Here is a 24400-nt window from a genome sequence, read left to right on the forward strand (position 1 = left end):
ACTTCAGCACACTCTCCACACTGATCGTTATGACATACAAAAAAATAAAAAAGCTCAGGCTGCTCAGGAAGCTCTTCCTGAGCAGTCCAAGCCTCAAGGACTTAAAAGGAAACACTCTGGTGCAAAGCACCAGGTGATAGTGGAGCCTGGTGGGCCAAGGGCAGCAAGGGAGATTGGCCAGAAAACCATAAGGGAGACATTTGCAACAAAGCAAACAATGAGCAGATGAGTCTTACTTAAATGAACTAAACTTCATGAGGCTGCAGCCGCCAAGATGGCACCCCTGGGGTAGTGGACCCAGGTCAAACAGGATTACTTTAGAAACTATTCTATAGTAATTTGATAATCACCCAGCTACCTTAGAAGTAATTTTTCTATCATCCAACATCATCAAGATCTTAAAGTCGCCAGCATACTTTGGAAATTGTGCCTCATGCCTTGAGGATGACTTGAATATGACCATCTGATCACTTCTGAAGAATACATTGTTCCTCATGGTTTAAGAATGAGTACATGATGATGTGACTTTTCAGGATTGTTCCTAACAAATTTAGGGTGATTTGAAAAATGAATAGTTGCTAATTTTATGTTCTGTCTTCCCTTGAAATGTTTCTAAATCATAAACCCTACAGGTGCAGGTGTTGACTAATGACTGACACTCGCACACCCTCCCCAGTGTGGGTGTCAGCCATCGGCTGACACTGGGGAGGGTTAGAAAAGCCCCGCTGATTTTATGAGTGTATGATTAGGAAGGTGTTTTACTGTTTTAGAGGAAGATAGACAGGAAGGCAGAGTACTCAAGTGACCCAGGAATTCATGAGTAACTCAACCAGTCCAGGTTTGTGCTTTGAATTTTCGGACATGAAATCCTTAATTTATAATTTGATAAAAAAGACTTCAAGGCACCTAATGCAAAGTAAAACCTATACTAGATGTACTGCTCATGGATAGAGAGGCAAACATGAGTGCTCTGCGCAGAGTTGCCAACTTTTATCATTTTGATCCCCAGTGACATTTCCCTATTTTCATTATGGTTGTGCATGATATTGTCTCTTATGTAGGAACTTCACAGTATCATGAGCACACCAATTAAGAATATTTTTTACAAATTAACTGCCAACTGTGTATGATAGAAAAGAGGTAGAATTTTTCAATGTAAAAGCACACTCTTTAGAATCACTATGACCTCACAGGAAATTACAAAACGATCCTCAGTACCAGGACTTCACCAGGACGAGTGAGGGTTTGAACTATCCCAATATGATCCTGCTATCTTTCTGTGTCCCAAAGAACTATGGCAGCTCTATACTCACCTACTTTAAGTGGTCTTTAGATTTACCCATTCCTTTTTCTGATCCTGTTTCTCCATTGTGCCACAGAACCATCCAACGTGCCAGTTTCCAGTCTGCATTTTACTCTCAGATCCCACATAACCCGATGTTTCACCCTTCCTAACAGGAAGCATGGTGCTCAAAGCTAATAGAACATTCATTATTCACACGGACCTCCAAAATTAAGGTGGAGATTCAGCAGAAAGGACACATGGGGCAAGAAGAGGAGGTGAGGAATTAGGATGGATGAAAAGAAAGGAAATGGGAGAAAGGAAAATAGCAATATTAAAGAGAAAAATGTAAGAAGGTGGAAAGCAAGAATGTAAGAAATAAGAGGCTGTTGAGATGATTAAGAGGATAAGAAGTCTGAGAGGGGAGTGTTGGGAGCAAGTAAAATCAAAGACAAAAGGTAAGTTAGGAAGAAGATGCAAGCAAGAATGAGGGGATGTGAAAGGAAAGTAGCAGTGGAAGAGGACAGTGGAAGGAAGAGCAGAGGAAAAAAAAGTGGGCGACAAAGATGGAGGTTAGAGGTGAAAGAAAGGAAGAGGGCTCAAGATAAATGATTTTACAGGATGAAGTGAGCAAATAAATTATGGAAAGATAGTAAAAAGAACATGCCATCCAGTTCTGGAGAAGGGAATTGAGAATGGTCTGATTTTGGGATGACTTTAGACAATTTTTTCCATTTAGCTCATTCAAAATAACTTAAAATATCTTAGTTGGCAGGTTTTACATAACTATCAAGTGATATCGGCTTGGATCAGCATGTCATATTCCATTATACCCACAAATGACTACTTCCATTGCTTTGGTCCATCACCTTCTGAATGCTTCTTCAATACGGATAAACTTTGCTAAATGTTTCAAAAGTTGCAACAATACAAGCAAGAAATAGTGTGCACATGCTTCGTACGTTCATTTGGAAGTGTGAAAAGCAAGGTTCAGTTTGTAAATTTGTGATTTGATTTCTAAAACACAAGTATATGCTCAGAAAGAGCGACTAGGAGCCAAAACTTAGCTAGCACAAGACCGAGAGATAGTTAAAGATAAAGCAACATAAACTGAAAGAATCCAAGTCACTAACAGAAAAAGAGGCAAATTATTCCATAATTTTGCGTCTGCCATCTTTGTGGAACTGTTTCCACACCTAGCTCGGCATAATCTCTGTGGAATTAATTTCTGGACCTTAGAGGCCCTCGCAGTTCTTGGTGGACCTTGTAGAGAGATTGCATGATCTGCTGGGAGGTGTTAAGGTGTGGATATTAATGGGTATGACGTAATCAGTGATTTAGTGTGTGATTGTATGCTGAGTATAAAGACGTCTAATCAGGAGCTTCATGTATGGTGTGTTCTTTGCATGCTCTAGGGCTGGGAAGGATATTACAACTGGCAATGAGTAAGGGGATATATGTCCCAAAGAAACAAGACTGCACTCTCTTGAGTGTTTGCAATGACCCAGCAGACTGCTTGTGTGTGCCACTTGCGCTCAACTTTATCAGAAGCAGTTCAGAGTTGCGATGTGTGGAATCAAAGCCCCAACCAGCCCTTATACACTCCTCAAGGGAGTGGAAGGCCCTGCAGAGGATAGTATTCAAAAGGCCCACTAAAATCCATTGAGAGGCCGAAAGATGAAAGACTGTGGTGTGCCACAACACAGAACCATTGTTGATACTGTGGTAGGAATACAGAAGTACAAAAGAGCACAAAGTAGGATGCAGCTGCGATTCTGAAACCACCACCATCATTTAACACCAATAAGAAATAGAATATTGGCGCCATGTAGACTGCGTGTATTGAGACAATTGATAACTTCATAGATGCCCTAGAAGAAGTAGATGATAAGAAAATCTTTTGAAGAACGTTGCCGGTGATGTAGTAAAAGAAGTATTGAAGAAAATCATGCAGGCTGATGATGTAATGTACCTTCAGATCAAAGACGCATTGAATACCAAGTTCAATCCGATGCCAAATATGAAAGGTACATTTTAAATCATGCAAAACAGCGAAGTTGGCGAAACGATGGATGAGTTTGTTGAAAGACTTGATGTACTCATCAAACACTGTTAGTTCAGTGAATTTAGCAAGCCATACGCCTTAGTCATTGATGGCTGTCAGTCAGATTCTTTAAAAAGATGTACATTGAGATAGACACGCAGCTTAGACAAAATAGTAATGTCTGCAAGCGCCAATGAAAGAGTCAGACTGAATGCAAAGCATCAAATGAGCACACCTCTGTGGCCTCAAGCCAATTACGCTGTTGAATGATTCATGGCCACCCTCAAGAAAGTAATTCAGTGAGCATTGATGGAAGGAATTGAATTGAAGGGAGCCATATGTCAAGCCCTCCGTACTTATCATTTAACTCCTCATTCCACAAATGGTGAGAGTTCTGCCACTTTACTGTTTGGAGAGCTATTCAAACCAAGTTGCCACAGTGGACAATGGACTGATCCTTGGATGTTGATAGGGTTCGGCCATGGACACTTCTTGAAATGCAAGTCAGTGTCGACGAGCTCAGGAAACAGTCTTAGCTGAAGGTAACTGGGTCCTGATCAAGCAGAAACAAAAGCATAAAACAGGCACTCCATTTGATGTTGAAGCTTTGAGGGTGGTAACATGGTGATGATCATCAGCCTAGAAAATCCATCACACAGGACTCATCACATTTCAAGCACCTACCTTGACCTTGACGTTTGCCATCTCCTGAGATTTTCAATGAGGCAATTTCACATGACAGTCTAGATCAAGCATCTGAATCTGCAACATTGGTGTCCAGTCAGAGCATATGTCAACCACTTCATACTGTCGAAGACTCCCGTTATAGTAACAAGACTACTGGATAAGGCACGGCAGCAGCACCACCGTTTGTGGGTGAGTCCCACACTATCTTGGCAGCTGTCAGCCCAACCCTGTCAGCTAGCTAGCAGCATCTCACCAGAACCTAAAAGAGAAGGTGATTTGTGGCAGCCTGAACATGACACTCAGTGATTTCTCAGGGACAGTTGTGGTTGACAAGTCCCACCCCTTTCTTTCGCTAGCAAAATGTCTCAGACACACACACACACAGGCAAAGAAAGAGATGCAGGATGGTTTTCAATACATTTATTGAAAAGACTGCTATCTACGATATAACGATCTACGATAAAATATATGTGCCGTAATTATCAGTGATAATCATCAATGCAATGATGTGTAATTATCAGTGCAATGAGGCATAACAATATTAGAATGATAGTGGAAAAGTTCCAGCCTATTGGAATAATATGCATTAATGATTTCTACCTAGCCCCTAACTCCTAAATGAGAACATAGAAGTGTTAGTCCAGTCTGTCCATACTTAGTCCATGAGAGGAGCACCCACCCCATTACCAGAAGGTAACGGGGTCTGCCTGCCATCTCCTGAGTTGGCTGTACGGACTGGGCCAAGGTCAACAATGAAATGGCATGTAGCGGGTTTGGTATCCTCGCTGGAATGACCTCCCTGTTGTCCCTTGTCCTACACATTGTTTTTATAAGAAAACATATTTTCATTCCATGAAAGAGGCCTGGCATGGGCAGGTGCCTAAGCGCGGGATTACAAACTCTTGTGACAATTGCTAGCTGGATTATCATGTACTCGAACACGTGAACCTGGGAAAAGGGTACATGGTGAACTGTTGTTCACAGAATAATAATTGCAATACTTTCACAGAATCCCAGATTTACAACTGATTAGAAAATAAAACATCCCAGCTGAAAGTAGGCTAACTAAAAATTTAAAAAATGGAATCAATTAAATCAGAGCACTTATGTACATAAAAGGGCACAGGCCGCAGGCCTAAGGCACGCTAAAATATGTGTGCCTAAGCAAAGTGTGAAATGAACCGACGATACCCTCCCAGTTGTTGGGACAAAAGTCATACCACTTGATCTTGCCGACTAGTGTAAGCTCCTCAACGACTTATGGAGATCTGATCTAAATTTTTTTGTACTTTTCATTTAACAAAAGGTAAGATATAGTATCGTAAAACTAGGTCCACTAGAGCCCTTGTGGTTCTTAGCCGAACTAGGAAAGAGATGATTGCTTAATCTCCTGGGAGGTGTTAAGGCGTGGTTGTTAACGGTTATGATGTAATCAGTGATTTTGTGTGTGATTTTATGCAGAGGAATAAAGACATCTAATCAAGAGCTCCATGTATGGCATGTTCTTTGCAAGCTCCCTATGAGAAAGTAGCCCCTTTCTAGCACGGTTACCCCCATTTTTGGCCTGTCTGTCAGTGTGTTTTTACTGTGTCACTGGGATCCTGCTAGTCAGGGCCCCAGTGCTTATAGTTTGTGCCCTATTTGTCAGTGTGTTTCACTGTTTTTGTCAGTATGCTTGACTGTGTCACTGGAGTCCTGCTAATCAGAACTCCAGTGCTTACGCTCTTTCTGGTTCCAAATTTGTACTTACATACTGGTAACCCATTATAAGTTCCTAGTACTTACCTAGGTACCCAGGGCATTGGGGTAGGTGTTACAGGCATGGAAGGGGTATCCTCCCACAGCCTCTGCAAATGGTTTGAAGGGCACTGATGGTGCCCTCCTTGCATAATCCAGTCTACATCGGTTCAGGGACCCCCAGCCCCTGCCCTGGCGTGAAACTGGACAAAGGAAAGGGGAGTGACCACTCCCCTGTCCATCCCCACCCCAGGGTTGGTGCCCAGAGCTCCTCCAGAGTGTCCCTGGCCTTTGCCACCTTGGATTCCAAGGTGTTGGGATACTCTGGGAGCATCTGAGTGGCCAGTGCCAGCAGGTGGAGTCAGAGACCCCTCCTGATAGGTCCATACCTTGTTAGGTGACCAATCCCCCCCTGAGGGATATTTAGGGTCTTTCCTGTGGGTGTTTCCTTAGATTTGGATTGCAGGACTCCAGCAGGAATCCACTGCATCCTTTACTTCAACTACTACTGACGGATCAACCGCTGACTGGTCCAGGAACCAGCATCTATCTTCTCTGGTGCAATACTGACATTGTCTTCTCACAAGTGGTTCTCCTTTTGCACCTTCAGCTGGGTTAACAGGGACTTCTATTCTACCTGGACTCTTCAGTTTTTCTTGGACTTGGTCCCCTTCTCTCACAGGTCTTCGGGTCAAGGAATCCATCATTGGTGTCTTCAGTCTCTTTTGGTTCTTGCACTGTCTTCTACCACGACTTCTAGTGTGTTTTAGGAAACTTGCTGTGTTTTACTCCTGCTTTTCTAGCCTCTGGGGTGGGGTATTTTACTTACATTTGGTGTTTTCTTCCACTCATAGCACCCCTCTACACACTACACTTACCTAGGTAGGAAAATACATTTTGCACTCCACTTTTTTTACTATATGGTTTGTGTTCCCCCTAGACCCATTGCAACCTATGGTGATTTTCACTATTTGCACTATTTTCTGTTTACTTACCTGTTTTTGGTTACTAGTGTATATTTTATGTATAATGCTTACCTCCTAAGGGAGTATAGCCTCTAAGAAATATTTGGCCTTGTGTCACTAGAATAAATTACCTTTATTTTTTGGTAACACTGAGCATTGTCTTTCATGTGTGTAAGTACTGTGTGACTACAGTGGTATTGCAAGAGATTTGCATCTCTCCTAGTTCAACCTTGGCTTTTCTGCCTACAGCTACTTCTAGACCAGGGGTCTTCAAACTGGGGGGCGGGCCCCCCTAGGGGGGCTTCAAATGATCCCGGGGGGGGGGGGGGGAGGCACCAGGCTCTGGCCCAAAGAAAGATTATGCATATAATAGTGCTTAGTTTAAAGAAGAAACATGTTTATTGCACTTGTAAAAAGGTAACAGAACTTAACTGCAATGTTTAAATAAGTCTAGACTTATTTAAACATTGCCAACTTGATAGAATAGTTTTGAATAATTCTGAGGGGGGGCCCGATTTATTTTTTTCCACTGGGTGGGGGCGGCATTAGCAATTTTGAAGACCACTGCTCTAGATAGTCTGGCTTCCAGACACTGACTACATTTCACTAATAAGGGATATCTGGACCTGGTATAAGGTGTACATACCTGTGGTACCCACTACAAACCCGGCCAGCCTCTTACACTCTCGGGCTGGGGAGGATGCCACAGCTCTGTACACCACCCAGCCCTTCCCACTTACACAAGCCTTCTTTATAGCGGCTACAGCTCAGACCTGCCGTTGAAGGAGGCTGCTGGCCCCTGCCTGACTGCCTGATGCTTACTCTTGGATGGTGGTCCAAAAGACCTACCCTCCCCAGTGCCAATGTATCAAATTCCCCAAGGACATCTGGACTAGGAGCTCCAATCCTGATGTCCTACCCTAAACATAACAACCTAGCATGTTCCATCAAGAACCTCAATAAGTAAATCACCTCCTGCATGGACTTCCTGGCTCCTCTCCTCGACCCAAGCCACAAACCAGCTGTTGGGGTAAGAACCTCTGGCCCTCGAGTGTCACTGCGTGCAGCTGGAAAAACAGTGACTCCACTCCCACAATAACAATAACAAAGACTCCTTTAAGTCGGCCTTCATGATATACTACGAGCACCTCAAATCCACCAAGTGACAAACCCTCACAGAACGGTTCCAAAACAGCTCAAACACTATCAAAGAGACCTTCTCCATTGCGAAGGAAATCGTAAACCTATCTGCCAAATCCACAATTGTCACCCCATCACAGGAACTCTGCACAAAACTCTCTGATTACTTCACAAACAAAATTGACACAACCTACAATAACTTCTCCCCCCTCCCCCCATCTGGATCTCTCCACCTTTGAAGTTCTCTACTACCTCAATCGAAACACCTCGAAAACGGCACTGACCTGCTGGCCAGTCATCACCAAAACAGAAATCGCTGACACCATGTGCTCCATCCACTCTGGAGCCCCATCATAAAGCTTGTCCTCACTACATCTTCACCAAAGGACTGAACCCCCATCTACACAGACATCTCACCCGTCCTTAATGCCTCTCTCTCCACTTGCACTTTCCTGCACTCCTGGATACACGCCACCATCCTACTCAAGTAATCCTGTTTGACAAAGATACAATGCATTATTTTGAGTCTGGTTGAAGTCTTGAAGGGTTGTTTAAGCTCCACTTTGGTAATTTGTATTTCACATGCCTGTACAACTAATCCTCCCTGCTGAGAGTCTAAATATATGTGTTCACTCTTTTAGACTCCCATTACTCGTGCTTTTGATTATCTGGTACAGTTTGATTTCAAGGCTATACCTTTTCTAGTAGACAAGTTTGGTCTGTGTCCAAGAATTATACCATTTTGGATGTTTATACAGCACTATTTATTGTTAGTGTAGTTTCATAGCACTGTAAAGAACAACATTTCATATATAATACCCACCTCAGTGGTATTTGTTTTGAAAACCAGTGGATGATGAAAGCTGTATTTGTCCCTTCCAGGATCTGAACCTGTGACCCTCAGGTTACATAGACACACTTACAGAGTCCCTGCTTCTCCAAGGAGACATTATTTATTAACTAATAATTCATGATCTATTAAACAACACTCATATGACAATGGCAGTGGAACCCTGTGACTTGAGTGTTAGTCATTGTTTTCCACTATCCTGTGCGATCTTGACCTCATCACTCCATTTTTGTAATTGGCATTTTGGCCTTCCTACATGAAATATTTTCTTAATTCAATTCTAGCACATTTCCTGACAAATTTATTTGCCACGTGTGCAGTCTTTTGAGTCTAACTCTGTACAGTAGGGCATAAACACTGTGTCTGAAAATGTTTTGTGAGTTCTTTGTTGTCTAAACGAGCTATGGAAGGAGTGTTCAGCATCTGTCCATGCCTATGCCAGATATTCTAGATAACCACTTTCTAGGCAACTAATTAGCATTAGATTGTAAGTATGAAAATTAACCCAGTGTGGACAATCTGAAAGTGTGACCTGTAAACAACCTTTGTAGACTAGTGCTGAACACCCTTGGCACACAGAATGCAGCTAATGGTGTTGCATACTTGCCAAAGACAGACCTGTACGTTTTACCAATGCTTTTATTTCTCTTTGTCCCACTCTGCCTGTATCAACTGTACTATCTTTTGTGTATATTCAAGACCTGGTCTTACACACCCCACCTTTTCCCTCTACATTCCCATTGCCATCTTCTGTAATGTCTCTCTATCCTCCTCTGATGCCTTTGTATCATATTCTGCCTCTATAGTTTGCCTCCTATTCTGTGGCCACTCCTCTTCCACTTTTACCATTCCCTCCAATTCCAGTTTCCTTCATAAATCTGGTCCACTGCTTTTTACAATAATCCATTTCTCAGTCATTCCAAACATTTATCTGTTGGTATAGAAAAATCCCTTGCATGGTGATGGATACGTATCCCTGCCCTGAGTGCCTTGAACTATAATGATGTATGGATGCCTGGTGCTGATTTTTGTTGTCATGGATGAACACAGATCGTGTGTGTGTGCGCCATGGCATGAGCCTGTCTCACGGATTGCAGTCTTTTTGTACTAGAAGGAATGCCCAGTGTTACTCTCACATAATGAAAGGCTACTGCTTTTTGGCTGGAGTTAAGTAGCATGAATTGTTGCACCTATCGGGTTGTTGCCCGGGTGCAGGTTAAAGTCGGTGACCCCCGTATGCCGGAGGAGGCCCACCTTGAAGTGAGCCATGAACTTTGCTACACAGATTGGGAAATTTACCATGTGCAGATTTAAGTCAGTGACCCTCGTAGGCGAGGGGATGTTCACCATGACCCTGAGCCATTAACTTTGCTGTACTGACGTTTTTTTGCCAGTGTGAGTCCACTATCCTATATGCCAGATGAGGTGGTCATGAAGATTGCCATGCTGATTGGGCTGTCGCCTGTGTGAGTTGACAACCCCGTATGCCAGAGGGGGCAGCCATGAAGTTGCCTTGCTGATCGGGTCGTAGTCCTGTGCGGTTTGAATCAGTGATGCTGTAACTCAGAGGGGAACTCTGTGAAAGGATTTTGCTGCTGTGCTGATTGGGCCGCCCTCCTAGTGTAAGCAAGTATGGTGCCCCCATATGCCAGAGAGGGCCACCGGAAGAAGACAAGTTTCACTGCCTGGTGAATGCCATAATCATGAGGAGAGGTTGCCACGGTGACCCTTGCAGGTCCGAGCCTCGACTGATGATCGAAACTAGGAACCGCAGACGATCACACCCCCACACCTGTGAGAGGAAGATCAAAGGAGACTTATTGTTGCATTGGAGGAGCATTGAGGACACCCTCTTGCAGCCCATGCAGAGCCACATGTATGAAACCCAACTGAGGCAACCTCTGCAGTTGCCCTGCCCACGAGAGGGGTGCTCTTTGAGTCTTTGGTTGGACAATCCCTGCAGGCATGTGTAAAATTGAGCAATGAAGGCCCTAGGAGTACTTGTCTGCCAGATAGCACTTCAGAGGTGGAATGTTTTGACATTTGTAATAGTCGGAATGGGACACCTGCAACTCAGACTGTTAGTGGGGCCCAACCTGAATGTCGTATTTAGTGAATGGGAAATAACTGCTACCGCTAGTGAGAGGGAAGTTGTACTCAGGGGATTGCCATTAAACAGTAGATCCCAGACCTCAGAGAGCTGTGTGTATTGCTGTTCTGCTTTCCTACATATCTCCTATCAGAGCTTACAGAACCTCTCTGGAATGCACTTCTGAGTTCAAAGAAGACCTTTATTGTTGTTAATTCTTCCCCACCCACAAGTTCTTGAGAGACGAAATTAGTAGATTTCAAGCACACAACGTAGTCGCAGCAATGAAAGCAAAATATATCACAGTACTTCTTAGTTGCAATGTACACAGCAAATATATATGATTATAGTATCAAAGCAAAGCATAAAAGTCAAATTCATCACTGTATGGGCAAGGCGGCAGGGCCTATATATTCAGCTTCATCTTTCTGGGGTCTGCAAGTTGATGACTCCGGTCAACTGCGAGAAAGAGATTATCTACCCAAACGGGAGACTGGCAACTGACGTCTGGCTCCAGCCTGAAGTCAATCAGATTCGAATCCCACTCACTGTAGCCCAGAGTCATCTTTAAAAGCAAACTCAGTGTGAGACTTGAACGACCTTGGAGAATGGCCAGTTCTCTGATCCATTCCGGTCTCAGACTGGATTGCGAGGTAAACACAAAATCTACGTGCTCTTATCAGCTAAGGTCTGGTGTGAAGAAAACACCTTGGTTCATCTTGTGGAAAAACTCAGCTTGGAAGAATACAGACATCTGCGATGTTTCAATTGCAATGTCTAACTCCACGTTAAAGCCAATAGGCAGCTAACCTAAATATCAAATGTAATGTCTAATGTCATGTCAAAGCCAATAGGCAGCTAACCCAAACATCAAATGTAATGTCTAATATCATGTCAAACCCAATAGGCAGCTGAGCTGAATACAAAATGTAATGTCTAATATCATGTCAAAGCCAATAGGCAGCTGAACTGAGTACAAAATGTAATAGCTAATGCCATGTCAAAGCCAATAGGCGGCTAAACGGAACAAAACATATAATTTGCTACTGGTGAACATTAAGCAACTAATATGTGCAGTGGTGAAACACAAAGTCATTGGTCAAACACAATTAATAGCATCACAATTGCTTATGTATAACAGTTTCTGTTAGTATATAAATACTACCTTTGTCATAATTGAACGTATTTGACAGGCAATCATTTATTGCTGCTATTTAACATATTTTTAGTTGTGAACCTTTGCTCACCCCCTGTATCTATCTCTCCCTCTGAGAAGGCATGTAGTGCTGGACCCATAATATCACTGAGCGCCAAGTGCTGAAGGGGTACTTGGACCAGTTGCTTAGGATCCATAGTAGGTCGGGCCCCATGACATCAGGAGTAAAAGGCCCCAACCCCCACGGTTTGCCCAAATAGCTCCTACTTGACTGCGGCCCTTTTAACATAGCTCTGACAGCATAAAAAACTTGAAAACAAAATTTCCTTAATACACATCCTAAAACTCTCATTGTTGATCAATACCATTGCACCTGTAAAGGATGCCTACAAGGTGACCTCATCTTTTTTTCACACTGTGCTACATTATTTTGTGCTGTTTGTTTTCTAAATGTCACCAAGTGTCTTTGTACTCTAAGGTCCAGATGTAGGAAGCCATTTGCATGGTGCAAACTGCGAAAATTGCAGTTTGCGCCATGCAAACAGCCTAACGCGATGCTCATTCACAATTTGCGAACGGTATGAGAAAGATGGTTTTGTGTTAACACATCACAAGTAGCAAGGGACAAACATAGGAAGTAAAAAATACTGAATTCATGTTCACAGATATGAAGATTGGCATTATTACACACCATAGTGTGATCAATTAGAATGACAGTCAGAATATATGAAATTGACTTTAGGAATAAAACCAGTATAACTTTATTTTATTCCCAAAATGGATGTGGATTAGGCAATTACACCATTTCACAGGCAGGATGAGGTTTTTCCGACACTTTTAAGATGCTCACTTAGGCTTTTAATAAGGGATATTGTTTATGTTTTTTTGAAAAATCATGAGTGGTGATGAATAGTCTTGTTGTTTGAGATTACGGTTTCCACTGTTGGTATTGAAATCACATTGTTACATTGCATGGATATGGGAGATGGAAAGTATTGAAAACAATTCATGTAGATTTATTATGTCTATTTTGGATATTATTTGTTGTAGAAAGTCCTGAGGAAGTCGAGGGGTATTCCCCAGACGAAACACGTGTTGACTGAAATTGAAACAATTTTTGACTGAAATTGGAGCATTTTTGGATCGGAATTGATCAAGAGAAATAAAGAATAAATCAAGTTAAATAGTGGACTTTGATGAATATGAGGACTTTTGAATAATTTTGCCATACTATTTACTATTGACTCTAAAATTGCAACGAGTGCTTGGTGTATGTAATTACTCGGATAACATTATTTATGGTATTGTAGCTAAGTTTTATGTTTTTGTTTCCAAGTTTTAACACCGTCTGGGTAAATTAGGATTTCAATTTTACAAATTTAAAGGAGAGCACCAGTACCACCTAAAAACCGCCCTATGGTAGTTAACGTGTAATTTGGGGTAGGCGGCTCCCTTGCTGGGATAGAGGCCAACAATTCAGTACGCAATGGGTGATACAGTAGATAGAGAAAAGTTAGCTGAGGAACTGTTTACAAATCTAAACAGTGGACACCCAGCACGACAAGCAACAAAAAGTGGAAACCAGGGTGGCAAAGAAGGCCTTAAGGATAAATTTATTAGATTGGAGAAATTAAGGAAGAATGAAATGTTGAGATGGTGGGATGGCGCAACACTTATCAATATAAGAAACTGAATAGAATACCAAGGGGTTTGAGGTCACATATTTTCCCTACTTATGACGATTTAGATACAGATTTGTTAATACGGTGGGATGAAAAGCTGAGGTCTAACTCAATGAAACTCATAGATATTTTAATAGAGAATACGGCTAGAAAAGTTTGCAAATTACAGTTAGAAACTGAGATATTGGAAAATGAGATCAAGGAATTAAATTTAAAAGAAACAACCGAGAAAAATTATGTAATCCTCAATGAGGTGATATTGAAGTTTCAAGATGAAATTAAACAGAGAAAAGCGAGGAGATTGAAGAGAGATGAGCAAGATTATCATAGAGGTAGAGTGTTTACATTTTCAAGGAAATATGTTCACTTGATGAAAAACACAATATCAAAAGCCGAATCCACTAATTCAGTTAGTTCAACTACAACATCTAGGAGTGCTCCATCAACTAGTGAGAGTGATATGGAGAGTGGCAAAGGGAACTTACAGAGCCCGGTTACACAAGGAAGTGCTTTTTTACAAGAATTAAGAAGAATAAAGCAAGGGAATTGGGAAAAAAATTTGAGGAAAGTTCGAGAAGGAAAACAAGAAGAGGGAAAAGAGGAAAGGGTTGGGGAACAACATATAGGCATGACGACCAGGTCATGGGACAAAAGGGTAAAAGTTTTTCCCTAAGAGAAGAGAAGAATGTGGTTAATCTATCTAATAAGGTGTTGACATCTGATATGTTGGCACTTTTGAATAAGGGGTTAGGGTTCTGCCCCACTAGTAAAGGTGATAGTTGCAAGTCAAGGATAGATTTGTTTAAATTTGTGAGGAGACTGAGGCTTAACAAACATTTTGAGGCTAGTAATAAAGTGAAAGAGATTGAGACGTTGTCACCTTTCAAAACATCATAAGTGAGTTTTCAATACAAGATATTTATGATACAGTGGCTTTAATGTCCATTACTGATTATGAAGAATATCCAACTACCATATCCAAGATATTACAAGAATTAAATGTTGTATCCGATTCACACATTATGAGTGGTCTCAAGCAGAAATCAACTTGGACACCAAAACAGACCACAGACAATAATATTGATGTGTTTTATAAATTAGTATGTGAGGATTTGGAGAAATATGTACAGAATCACAGAGAGATACAGAAATGTAATTTATGTTATAAAGAATATCAAGCTCTGAAAACTTTGATACAAGATGATGATTTAATCATTAAACAAGCAAATAAGGGTGGAAACATAGTGATTATGGATCATATGGATTATGAAAAAGAAATATATGCACAATTACACGATAACGAATGTTATGAAAAGATAAGCAATAATCCCATGTTGTGGTTATCGTGTAAAATCAATAGGATGTTGAAGCTATGGCATGATAAACATTTATTAAATGATGAGCAGTATGCATATTTACAGGTTGATCGTCCTAAATTTCCGATAATTTATACGTTACCCAAGATACATAAGGAGCTTGCGTTTCCTCCAGGAAGACCTATACTGTCGGGTATTGGAGGTCCCACAGAGAAAATATCAGAGTTTGTAGACATATTTTTACAACCTTTTGTAATTAATCTTCCATCACACATAAGAGATACTAAACATATACTGAGTTCATTTACAGATATACAATGGGAATCCAATATGTTGATGGTAACATTGGATGTCGTGTCCTTATATACCAGTATAAAACATGAATCAGGAATTCAGGCAATCAAATGTATGGTAAATAGGAGATCGGCCAGCTTAATGGAACATACTGATATGCTATTGCAAATGATAGATCTTATTCTCAACCATAATTATTTCTTATTGAAAAATGAATGGTTTAGGCAAAAACAAGGTGTAGCAATGGGATCGAGATTTTCTCCCTCATATGCAAACTTATTCATGGGATGGTTTGAAGAAAAATGGGTTTGGGGACCTGGAGCAAAGGAATGGCAGACATATGTCCTATATTGGGGTAGATACATAGATGACTGCTTTATGATATGGACAGGAAATGTGGAGGGCTTGAAGGAATGTTGTGATTATTTGAATAGCAATGAGGTCAACATAAAATTCACACATAAATATAGTCCAACTAGTACTGATTTCTTAGATGTGGAATTGTTTGTGGAAGATAATAAGATAGAGAGTAGGTTACATCGGAAACAAACATCATGTAACACAATTTTACATGCAACCAGATAGAAGCGATTCCATTTGGAGAAATGGTTAGAGCGAGGAGAAATTGTAGCAAATATAGTGATTTTTACAATTGTATTGAGGACATAGGGAGGAGATTTATTGCCAGGGGAAATCGAGAAGAGATTGTTAAAAAATCCCAGTGTAAGGCCTCTAGGATATCTCGCTCACATACATTGCAACTTTGTAAAACAACAAAGGGGAAAAGAAAGAAGGGAATGGATACATTGAGAATAGTTCTGGATTATATTAATAACTCTGCTTTACTACTGAAAAGTATGAAAAAACATTGGGGCATTCTATTACAGGATCAAGATTTTAAAAAGTATATTAAGAATACACAAGAGGTATCATATAGGAGAGGACTAACACTCAATAATATTCTTAGTCTGAGTTATTTGAATGAAAAGATGAAACCTAATTGGTTGGATACTCATAATATGTTTTTTTTCAAATGTGGTAGCTGTGCAATGTGTAGATGGGCATGGCAAGCCTAGAAGGATTTTCAGGGATTTGGGAATAGGAGATTTACCATTCAGACATATATAAATTGTAATATAACATTTGTAACGTATATGCTAGTTTGCAAATGTCATAAGATATATGTAGGTAGTACTATTCGCCCTCTTAAGGCAAGGATTTCTGAACATTGGAGGGCTATAAGACAGGATGATTAGCGTTATCCTATTGCCCTACATATGAGATCATGTTCAGCACAGGATGCTCATAAAAATTTTAAGTTTTTTGGATTCGAGCACATAGAAAATAAAACACAAGGAGGAAATAGGGAATTAGCGTTAAGAAGAAAGGAATCTATATGGATTATGTGTTTAGGAGTGGTAGAATTTGGATTAAATTCAGATTACGAATTAAAATATTTTTGGGGGGAGAGATAGATTATATGGTAATAATTGCATCCCGATATAATTATGTTAAGGTATGAAGAATTTAGTGGCTCTAATAATATAGATATTTTATGTTAGATTTCATATATTTTTGGGGATTTGAAGGATTAAGAACGACGCCTATGGTAGTTCATTAGGATCAAATCAAATCAAATCATTAACATTTATAAAGCGCGCTACTCACCCGTGCGGGTCTCAAGGCGCTAGGGGGGAAAGGGGGGGTTATCGCTGGATAATCATAAAGCAAGGCACAAACGCAAGAACAATCACTGATGTAAAATAATGTATATATTTTGGGAATAGTATACTCCAAATTATATAAAAGGATGTAAATATTTCGATAATAATACACTCTTAGTGATGAGATGCGGTAATAACTCCTCTTTCTGCCTTCGGCAGAAGGAGAAGTAAATAAGAAAAAGGGTTTGAGGTTTGCATACAAATGCTCAAAGACTGGAATATACTTTAAGTGATGAGATGCAGTAATAACTCCTTTTTCTGCTTACAGCGAAAGGAGTGGTAAATAAGAGAACGGGTTTGAGGTTTGTGTACAAAACGCTTGAATAATGAGTAGAGCTAGTCCACTCTCTATGTCTAATGAGGGAAGACTTTTAAACGACGAAAGGGAGAATGGGACTCTCTTTGTTAGTGCTCAGCGTACACGTGGAGTGAACGGAGCGAAGGACAGGTATGCGGTGGTACTGCATACTTTATGTATGATGGGTTATGATAATTTTCTTAAAGAAATGTGGATTCTTAATAGTCATAATTTAATGTTGCAGGATACGCTCTCTAACTAGACTGTATAGGGGCATCCTAGACGAAAGGAAGGTTTACTACTAATATATAATACCAGGTAAGCGGTACAAGAAAGGGAGTTTTGTGTTAACACATCACAAGAACTAAGGGACAAAACATAGGAACTAAAAGATACTGGATTCATGTTCACAGATATGAAGATTGGTATTATTACACACCATAGTTTGATCAATTAGAACGACGGTCAGAATATATGAAATTGACTTTAGGAATAAAACAGGTATAACTTTGTTTTATTCCCAAAATGGATGTGGATTAGGCAATTACACCATTTCACAGGCAGGATGAGGTTTTTCCGACACTGTTAAGATACTCACTTAGGCTTTTAATAATGGATATTGTTTATGTTTTTTGAAAAATCACGAGTGGTGATAAATAGTCTTGTTGTTTGAGATTACGGTTTCCACTGTTGGTATTGAAATCACATTGTCACATTGCATGGATATGGGAGATGGAAAGTATTAAAAACAATTCATGTACATTTATTATGTCTATTTTGGATATTATTTGTTGAAGAAAGTCCTGAGGAAGTTGAGGGGCATTCCCCAGACGAAACACGTGTTGACTGAAATTGAAGCAAGTTTTGACTGAAATTGGAGCATTTTTGGATCGGAATTGATCAAGAGAAATAAAGAACAAATCAAGTTAAATATTGGAATTTGATGAACATGAGGACTTTTGAATAATTTCCCCCTACTATTTACTATTGACTCTAAAATTGCAACGAGTGCTTGGTGTATTTAATTACTTGAATAACATTATTTATGGTTATCGTAGCTAAGTTTTAGGGGGGGTTGTCTCAGTTTTAGCACCGTCTGAGTAAATTAGGATTTCAATTTTACAAATTTAAAGGAGAGCCCCAGTACTGCCTAAAAATGCCCTTTGGTAGTTAACATACCAGAGCAATGGTTTACATAAGTTTAGAATGCTGCGGTCCAAGGTTAATTATCTTACATCGCAATACACAAGAGAATATTTGAAACCAGGATCCCATATCTTCTCCATCTTTTCACATATTGTTAAAAAGATCAATGTATGTTCAAAAACTATGTGGTAGACATTAAATCTTTTTATATTTTATTTCAGGGTAAAATCAGTTGCTCTGGTCATTTACTGGTACAGACACCGTCTCTGCATGTTCGAAGGACATCTACTGCTCGTTTACACAGGTAAATCATCCAATATTTCAGAAACATCTTCGATGCCTTCAAATATCTGTACATACCACAAAGACCACCTTTTATGAAAAACTCAGTGTTCCATTATTTTTTGTACTTCAGACTCTTTAAATTGCAATAGTGAAAATGTTATCGGTACTCTTACTAACAATAGAAAGTAACAGCGAACGTTTGTGATAGAATCTCAAATTTTCCTCTCACTCATTCTCAGAAGCCTCAATTGACCTCCTTTCTCTCGACTGGCATCAACTGCATTACAGGGATAATTCACAGAATGGGAAAATAGGTTTGTAGTTGTTGTAAATATTTGTAAATAATGTGCAATTTTTGTTTTTGATATATATCACATTAAAAAATACAGATGATAATTAAGTCATGGTCAGTAATGCCATCAGGAACTTGTAAAATTATTAATATAAGTTGAACATCTTTGAAAGTGGCATATTTAAAAAAGCAGCAAGAAATACATCAACACCTTCCTTACAAGTGCCCAAGGGTTTGCTTTAGTGTATGGCAGGTGGCCCCTGAACCCACCAGCTTAACAGAGTCTATGACCTCCACTTCCCTGGTGCTGTACCATCCACCACATTTGGAGATCCACGAAATGCATGAATTCTCTCACTTTAGTGAACCACCGCTGCAGTGTCTCCATTGAAGGCATAGAAGCTTTGTGGAGCGGGCACAGTGTTTGATGCTCAAACAGATTTCACATTGGCCAGCCACTCTGCAGTTCTACCGTTGACGCCTGGGGAATACTTCCTCTGTACGAGAGAACAAGAAGATTTATTGCAAGTTGTAAGAGCGCTCAAAGAAGCTGACAACAGTCTCCATCTGACGTACCTTGAAGTGGACTCACAGGTAAAAGAGTCAGCAACAGATTTACAATTTCAACTCATGAAGCCCATTTGGCTACTCAATGAGAACCAAGAATCAATATGGAAAGTTTAGTAGGTTTAATACAAATTAGTAATTGCTCCAATCGATGCGCAGGTTAGAATCAAATTGTAAAGGTACAGAATCGGAAATAGCAAGCTGAAACGCTAGAATAAATTCAATCTCAAAAGCATAAGGCATACAAAACTTACAGTCACAGTAAGGCAGATACTAAGAAATAGAAATTGACACCCCTTAAAGGAATTCGGATTGTTCCTTCTAAGCATTGAACACATTTAAAGTCATCTAGATCAGCTTCTAAATACAATAGAAAATTCAGGCTAAAAGTCTCTAGGACTTTGAGAACAAAGCAAGGTAGGTGTCAGCATCATAAAGACTCCAGTACACATCTTTAAAATAAATTAATCAGTGTTAGCATGAAGCTACACACTGTAAGGCCTAGGGGAAGTGAGAAGTCTTTACCTCTCAAAGTTAAAAGGAATCTGTTGTAACCTTGAATATCTTCACTCAAGAGATACAATGAATAGGAAGTTCATAAAGGTTTAAGGCCCGACAAACTCTAAGCCTTCTAGTTAATACCCCTTCTGTGTGGTTCTTATCTTTGTGTATGGTGGAGGGCATAGAGCACTTATAAGAGGGTAGGGACACTAGCACCTCTATATAAGGAACAAGAGGAAAATGAGTGTGACTTCTGATTAATCCTTTTGTAACATATGCAATAGATGGTATTATCGGAGACAAACATCCAAAGACAATTTCCTTTTTGTCATGTTTTTATATTCAATGTTACTTACATTTTCACTGAAGGAAGATGCTTCCATGGTTCATGCATATTGTTTAGCTGATTCATACATATTGTTTAGCCAACATATGTTTCGCCCCTTTAAGGCTGGCAAGTCTAGGACTTTCTCAAGGCTAAAGAATAGAAAAGAAAACATATGACACATTATCAAACAAAAGTCTACGATGTGTTGGTCATAAATATCGGCTGAAGCACATTGTGATTCGGTGAAAAACATAAATTGCATCTTCATGTGAATAGGTGAATAGATCTTGGAAAATACCACAAGAGATAAATTGAGAATATATACCATACTCCAAGTTGATTAGAATCCTGCCCTCATATAATTAAAATAATTACCATTTCTTAAACCGAATATTGGGATGAGAGAGACATCCTTATCTAGGCAAGTACCTGTGATGTCAAAAGAGGTTTAATCTTGTAACCGTGATGCTCATGTGATTTCCTTTATAATATTCCCCTAAAAAGTAAAGAGCATTGACCAGAAGTCAAAGCTTCGGTGAAGTAGTTAAATGAAACACAAAAAGTTATAGATCCTCAAATAGGAACTCTAAAGAATATATAGCACGTTTGTGTGGTCTCCAGTAATACATTAGTATAGGTAAGTATTTTATTTTAAATTAAAGTGCCATCTGGGGCACAACTTGGGCCTCCATGCATGGCACAGGGTGCAATGGCCATGCCCAGAGGACACTGGTCCCCTGTGCTGGCCATTGGGGTGGTGGGCATTACTCCTGTCTTTTCTAAGACAGGAGTCATGTGGTAGGGATGGTTTTGCATCAGAAAATGAAGCCAAGCTGGTTAGAGGCATTATTTTTTTGCCTCTAACCAGCCTAAAGTCATTTTTTGGTGCAAAACCCCCTTCTCCCATACCGTCACCCCCACCCGGCTAGCCTAATTTTTTTTTTACGCTAGTCCACCCTTTGCACCAGCTTGCACCATTTCATAAATATGAGACCGGGCTGGCGCTCAGGAATGGTGCAAGCCGGTGCTAAGCTTTTTGATGCAAAATTTTGTTAGTGCAGTTTTGCATCAAAAAGTCTAAATATGCCCCATAGTGTCAATGTATTCATGAAGTAGATTAGGTTAAGCGTTTAAGCAGTAATCTCCTCTAGATAAGTCTGCATGTAGCTCTTTGTCATCAGGTGAGTATAGACTATTATCAGCAGTATGTGCAGTGTGTGTGAGGGTTTGGGGTTAACTTTGGGCTTGTCCCCCACTGAAATGCCTGCCAATATGTTCAAATGCCTAAGGGTGGGCAGAGCTTGCCGCGTTCTACTCCACGGAATTATCTAAAAACTCAGTGAAATTCTGTGGAGTTCCATGTGCAGCGGAATGCTGCCTGGTCCTAGGCCAGGTCTTTGCCCCACTCTCAGCAGAGGGGCAGTGGAGCCGTGCTGGATATTTGTTTGTCATTGCGCCCAGGCTTTCTGATATGGTCCATGCTTGAAAGTATCCTACAAGCCTTTCAAAGTGAGAGTCTCCCCAGGTTCTCCATGAAAACCACATGTGCAAAGCAACGTCAAGCAAAAGTGGATTAGGGCTCTCACTTGGTAGTGCAATGCAAGCGGTGTATCTCAGGCGATGGGCGAGGTTTGGAACAGAGATGACCAGGAATAAATGGTGCATTATAACATTGAATACTGAACATTTTATACAACACTGACTAGTATGCATATTTTAAATATAAATAATTGAGTAATTAGTGCTGAGTTGGCCCTCCTTCACAAGCTTGCTACGAATGGCCAAGCACACCCTGTCTTGCAGCAGCCTTACACTTTCTTCTTTTTCATTTGCACAAGACTCATAGCACCCTTTCTTTAGGGCCCAGCACTAGGCTCAGAAAGCAGCAAATCAGCTCAATGCCAGCAGTCTGCCATTTTCACAAAGTGCTAGCCTTGCTTCCCACTGGGCTCCAACCAAAGCCTTAGGTAGGGGCCCCCTTGCCCGTCGTAGGGCAAATATTGTCTTCATTTTGGGTCAAGTGTAAAGTGCAGCCAAGTTTTCAGGTTTCTTTTGGCAAGCTATGGGCACATGTATTTTGATGTTATTGCTGTTTTTTAAAACTATTTTGTCAGAAAGGAAAAAGGAGTACAAGAAATAAAAAACAAAAAGGGAAATTAGCAAGGAACCCCCCCCTGCCCCCCATAACAGGGACGCTTCGCCTCTTCGACTCAATCTTCTACATGCCTGGAAGCTTGGCAATCTAAATGGCACACGGTCCTTTGACCCACCAGCAATCACAATAAGTGAAAGTATGGGACGACTCCTGGTGGTCCACCACACTAGGACCACCCCCAATACCCTCCACCCACGCACGCAACCTCGGCATCATCTTAGACTCATCTCTCTCCATGGCCCAGCAAATCAACACCGTATCATCCTCCTGTTTTAACACCCTTCACATGTTATGGAAGACCTTCAAATGGATTCCGATAGAAACCAGAAAAACTGTCACCCATGCACTCATCAGCAGTAGATTAGACTACGGAAACACCCTCTCCGCTGGTACCACAGCCAGGCTTCAGCAAAAACTTCAACGAATCCAGAACGCAGCTGCACGTCTCATCCTCAACCTCACTCGCCACGAACACATATCCACCCACCTCAGATCCCTACACTGGCTGCCCATCAACAAAAGGATCATTTTCAAAATCCTCGTCCACGTTCACAAAGCCCTCCACGACACTGGACCAGCCTATCTCAACGAGCGAGTGAACTTCCACGCACCTACTCGGCTCCTCCGCTCTGCTGACCTCACCCTCACTACAGTCCCCCGCATCGAACACACCACCTCCGGCGGCAGATCCTTCTCCTACCTTGCCTCCAAGACCTGGAACTCCCTCCCCACCAACCTACGCAAGACCCATGACCTCCTAACTTTCAGAAAGCACCTAAAACGTGGCTTTTCGAGCAGTAACCGCCCCGCCTCCCCACCCCAGAGCCCTGAGAACCTACTGGGTGAGTAGTGCGCTTAAGAAATTATTTGATTGATTGATTGTACTCAGGCATTTCAATGAAGTGCAGCTGCTTCCTATGTAGCTTAGTGTTACTGCAGTTATTTTCCTTACATTCATCTGTTGACCCACAGCACATCTGTGACACAACCCTTCAGCCATCAGTCTAAACCTGGGATTAAACCAAGTCTGCCAAAACAAGCAAACCATGGCATCCCTTCCTAAATGGGCAGGAGCATGGAAATGTCTAGTCAATTGGGGAATAGACTATCTGGTAACATAGGTCTTCCATCTGTTGAGACCAAATGTCATCATCCCTTTTAACACAACCTGCTCTTATCCAACCTTGCTGTTCAGCCTCTGGCACTTTTTGCATCCTCTTCACCTCCTCTCAGGTAACAGCTGTGGTTAACAAAAGATTGTTATTGGTCTCATCTGTTGTTTCATTTGAATACTCACCATTGAATTTACAAGGTCTGTGAGCACAATATTTTGCAACTTCCTCTGCATATTTGTTACCAATTGTCACATAGTCATCTCCACTGCGGTGTGCAGGATGTTTCACAACCGCAATCTGAGTAGGCAACTGCATACACTAGAGTAACTTATTTAAATATTCTCCATTGATAATGGGAGACCCGGAAGAGGTAATGCAACCTTGCTGTGACCATAACTGTCCAAAGTCATGGACCACACCAAAGTCATACCTTCACTGAAAATTGCATGCCTCTGCTGTTCAGAAACACAGCATGCTCTAGTAAGGGCAATCAATTCAACCACTTTTGCGGATAGAACTCCACGAAACCAGGAGGCCTCAACTACGCCTGAGACTATAGAAACTGCATAGGCAGCTATTAGATTTATGTCATGGTAACTGAAACAAGACCAATCAACAAACAGAATATGAAATATGACTCAGGTAGTGGCTCATCTCAAATGTCTAGTCTTTACTTGGTGCAAAGTTCAATGACATCTAGCCAGTCATGCTCTTCTTCTCCTTCCTCTCCCTCTGCTTCAGGAAGGA

The 24400-nt window shown here is 40.9% G+C and overlaps 1 protein-coding gene across 1 annotated transcript in view; it reads left to right on the top strand.

The window, feature by feature from the left end:
• MYPN (myopalladin) overlaps nucleotides 1–24400 on the top strand; it is a 2801288-nt gene that overhangs the window by 2261874 nt on the left and 515014 nt on the right. Inside the window, exon 15 of the mRNA XM_069240514.1 lies at nucleotides 18632–18714. Coding sequence (XP_069096615.1) covers nucleotides 18632–18714 — 83 coding nt within the window. The remainder of the gene's footprint in view (nucleotides 1–18631; nucleotides 18715–24400) is intronic.

The sequence above is a fragment of the Pleurodeles waltl genome, chromosome 6 (assembly GCF_031143425.1).
Source record: "Pleurodeles waltl isolate 20211129_DDA chromosome 6, aPleWal1.hap1.20221129, whole genome shotgun sequence".
In the NCBI taxonomy this organism is placed as follows: Eukaryota; Metazoa; Chordata; class Amphibia; order Caudata; family Salamandridae; genus Pleurodeles; species Pleurodeles waltl.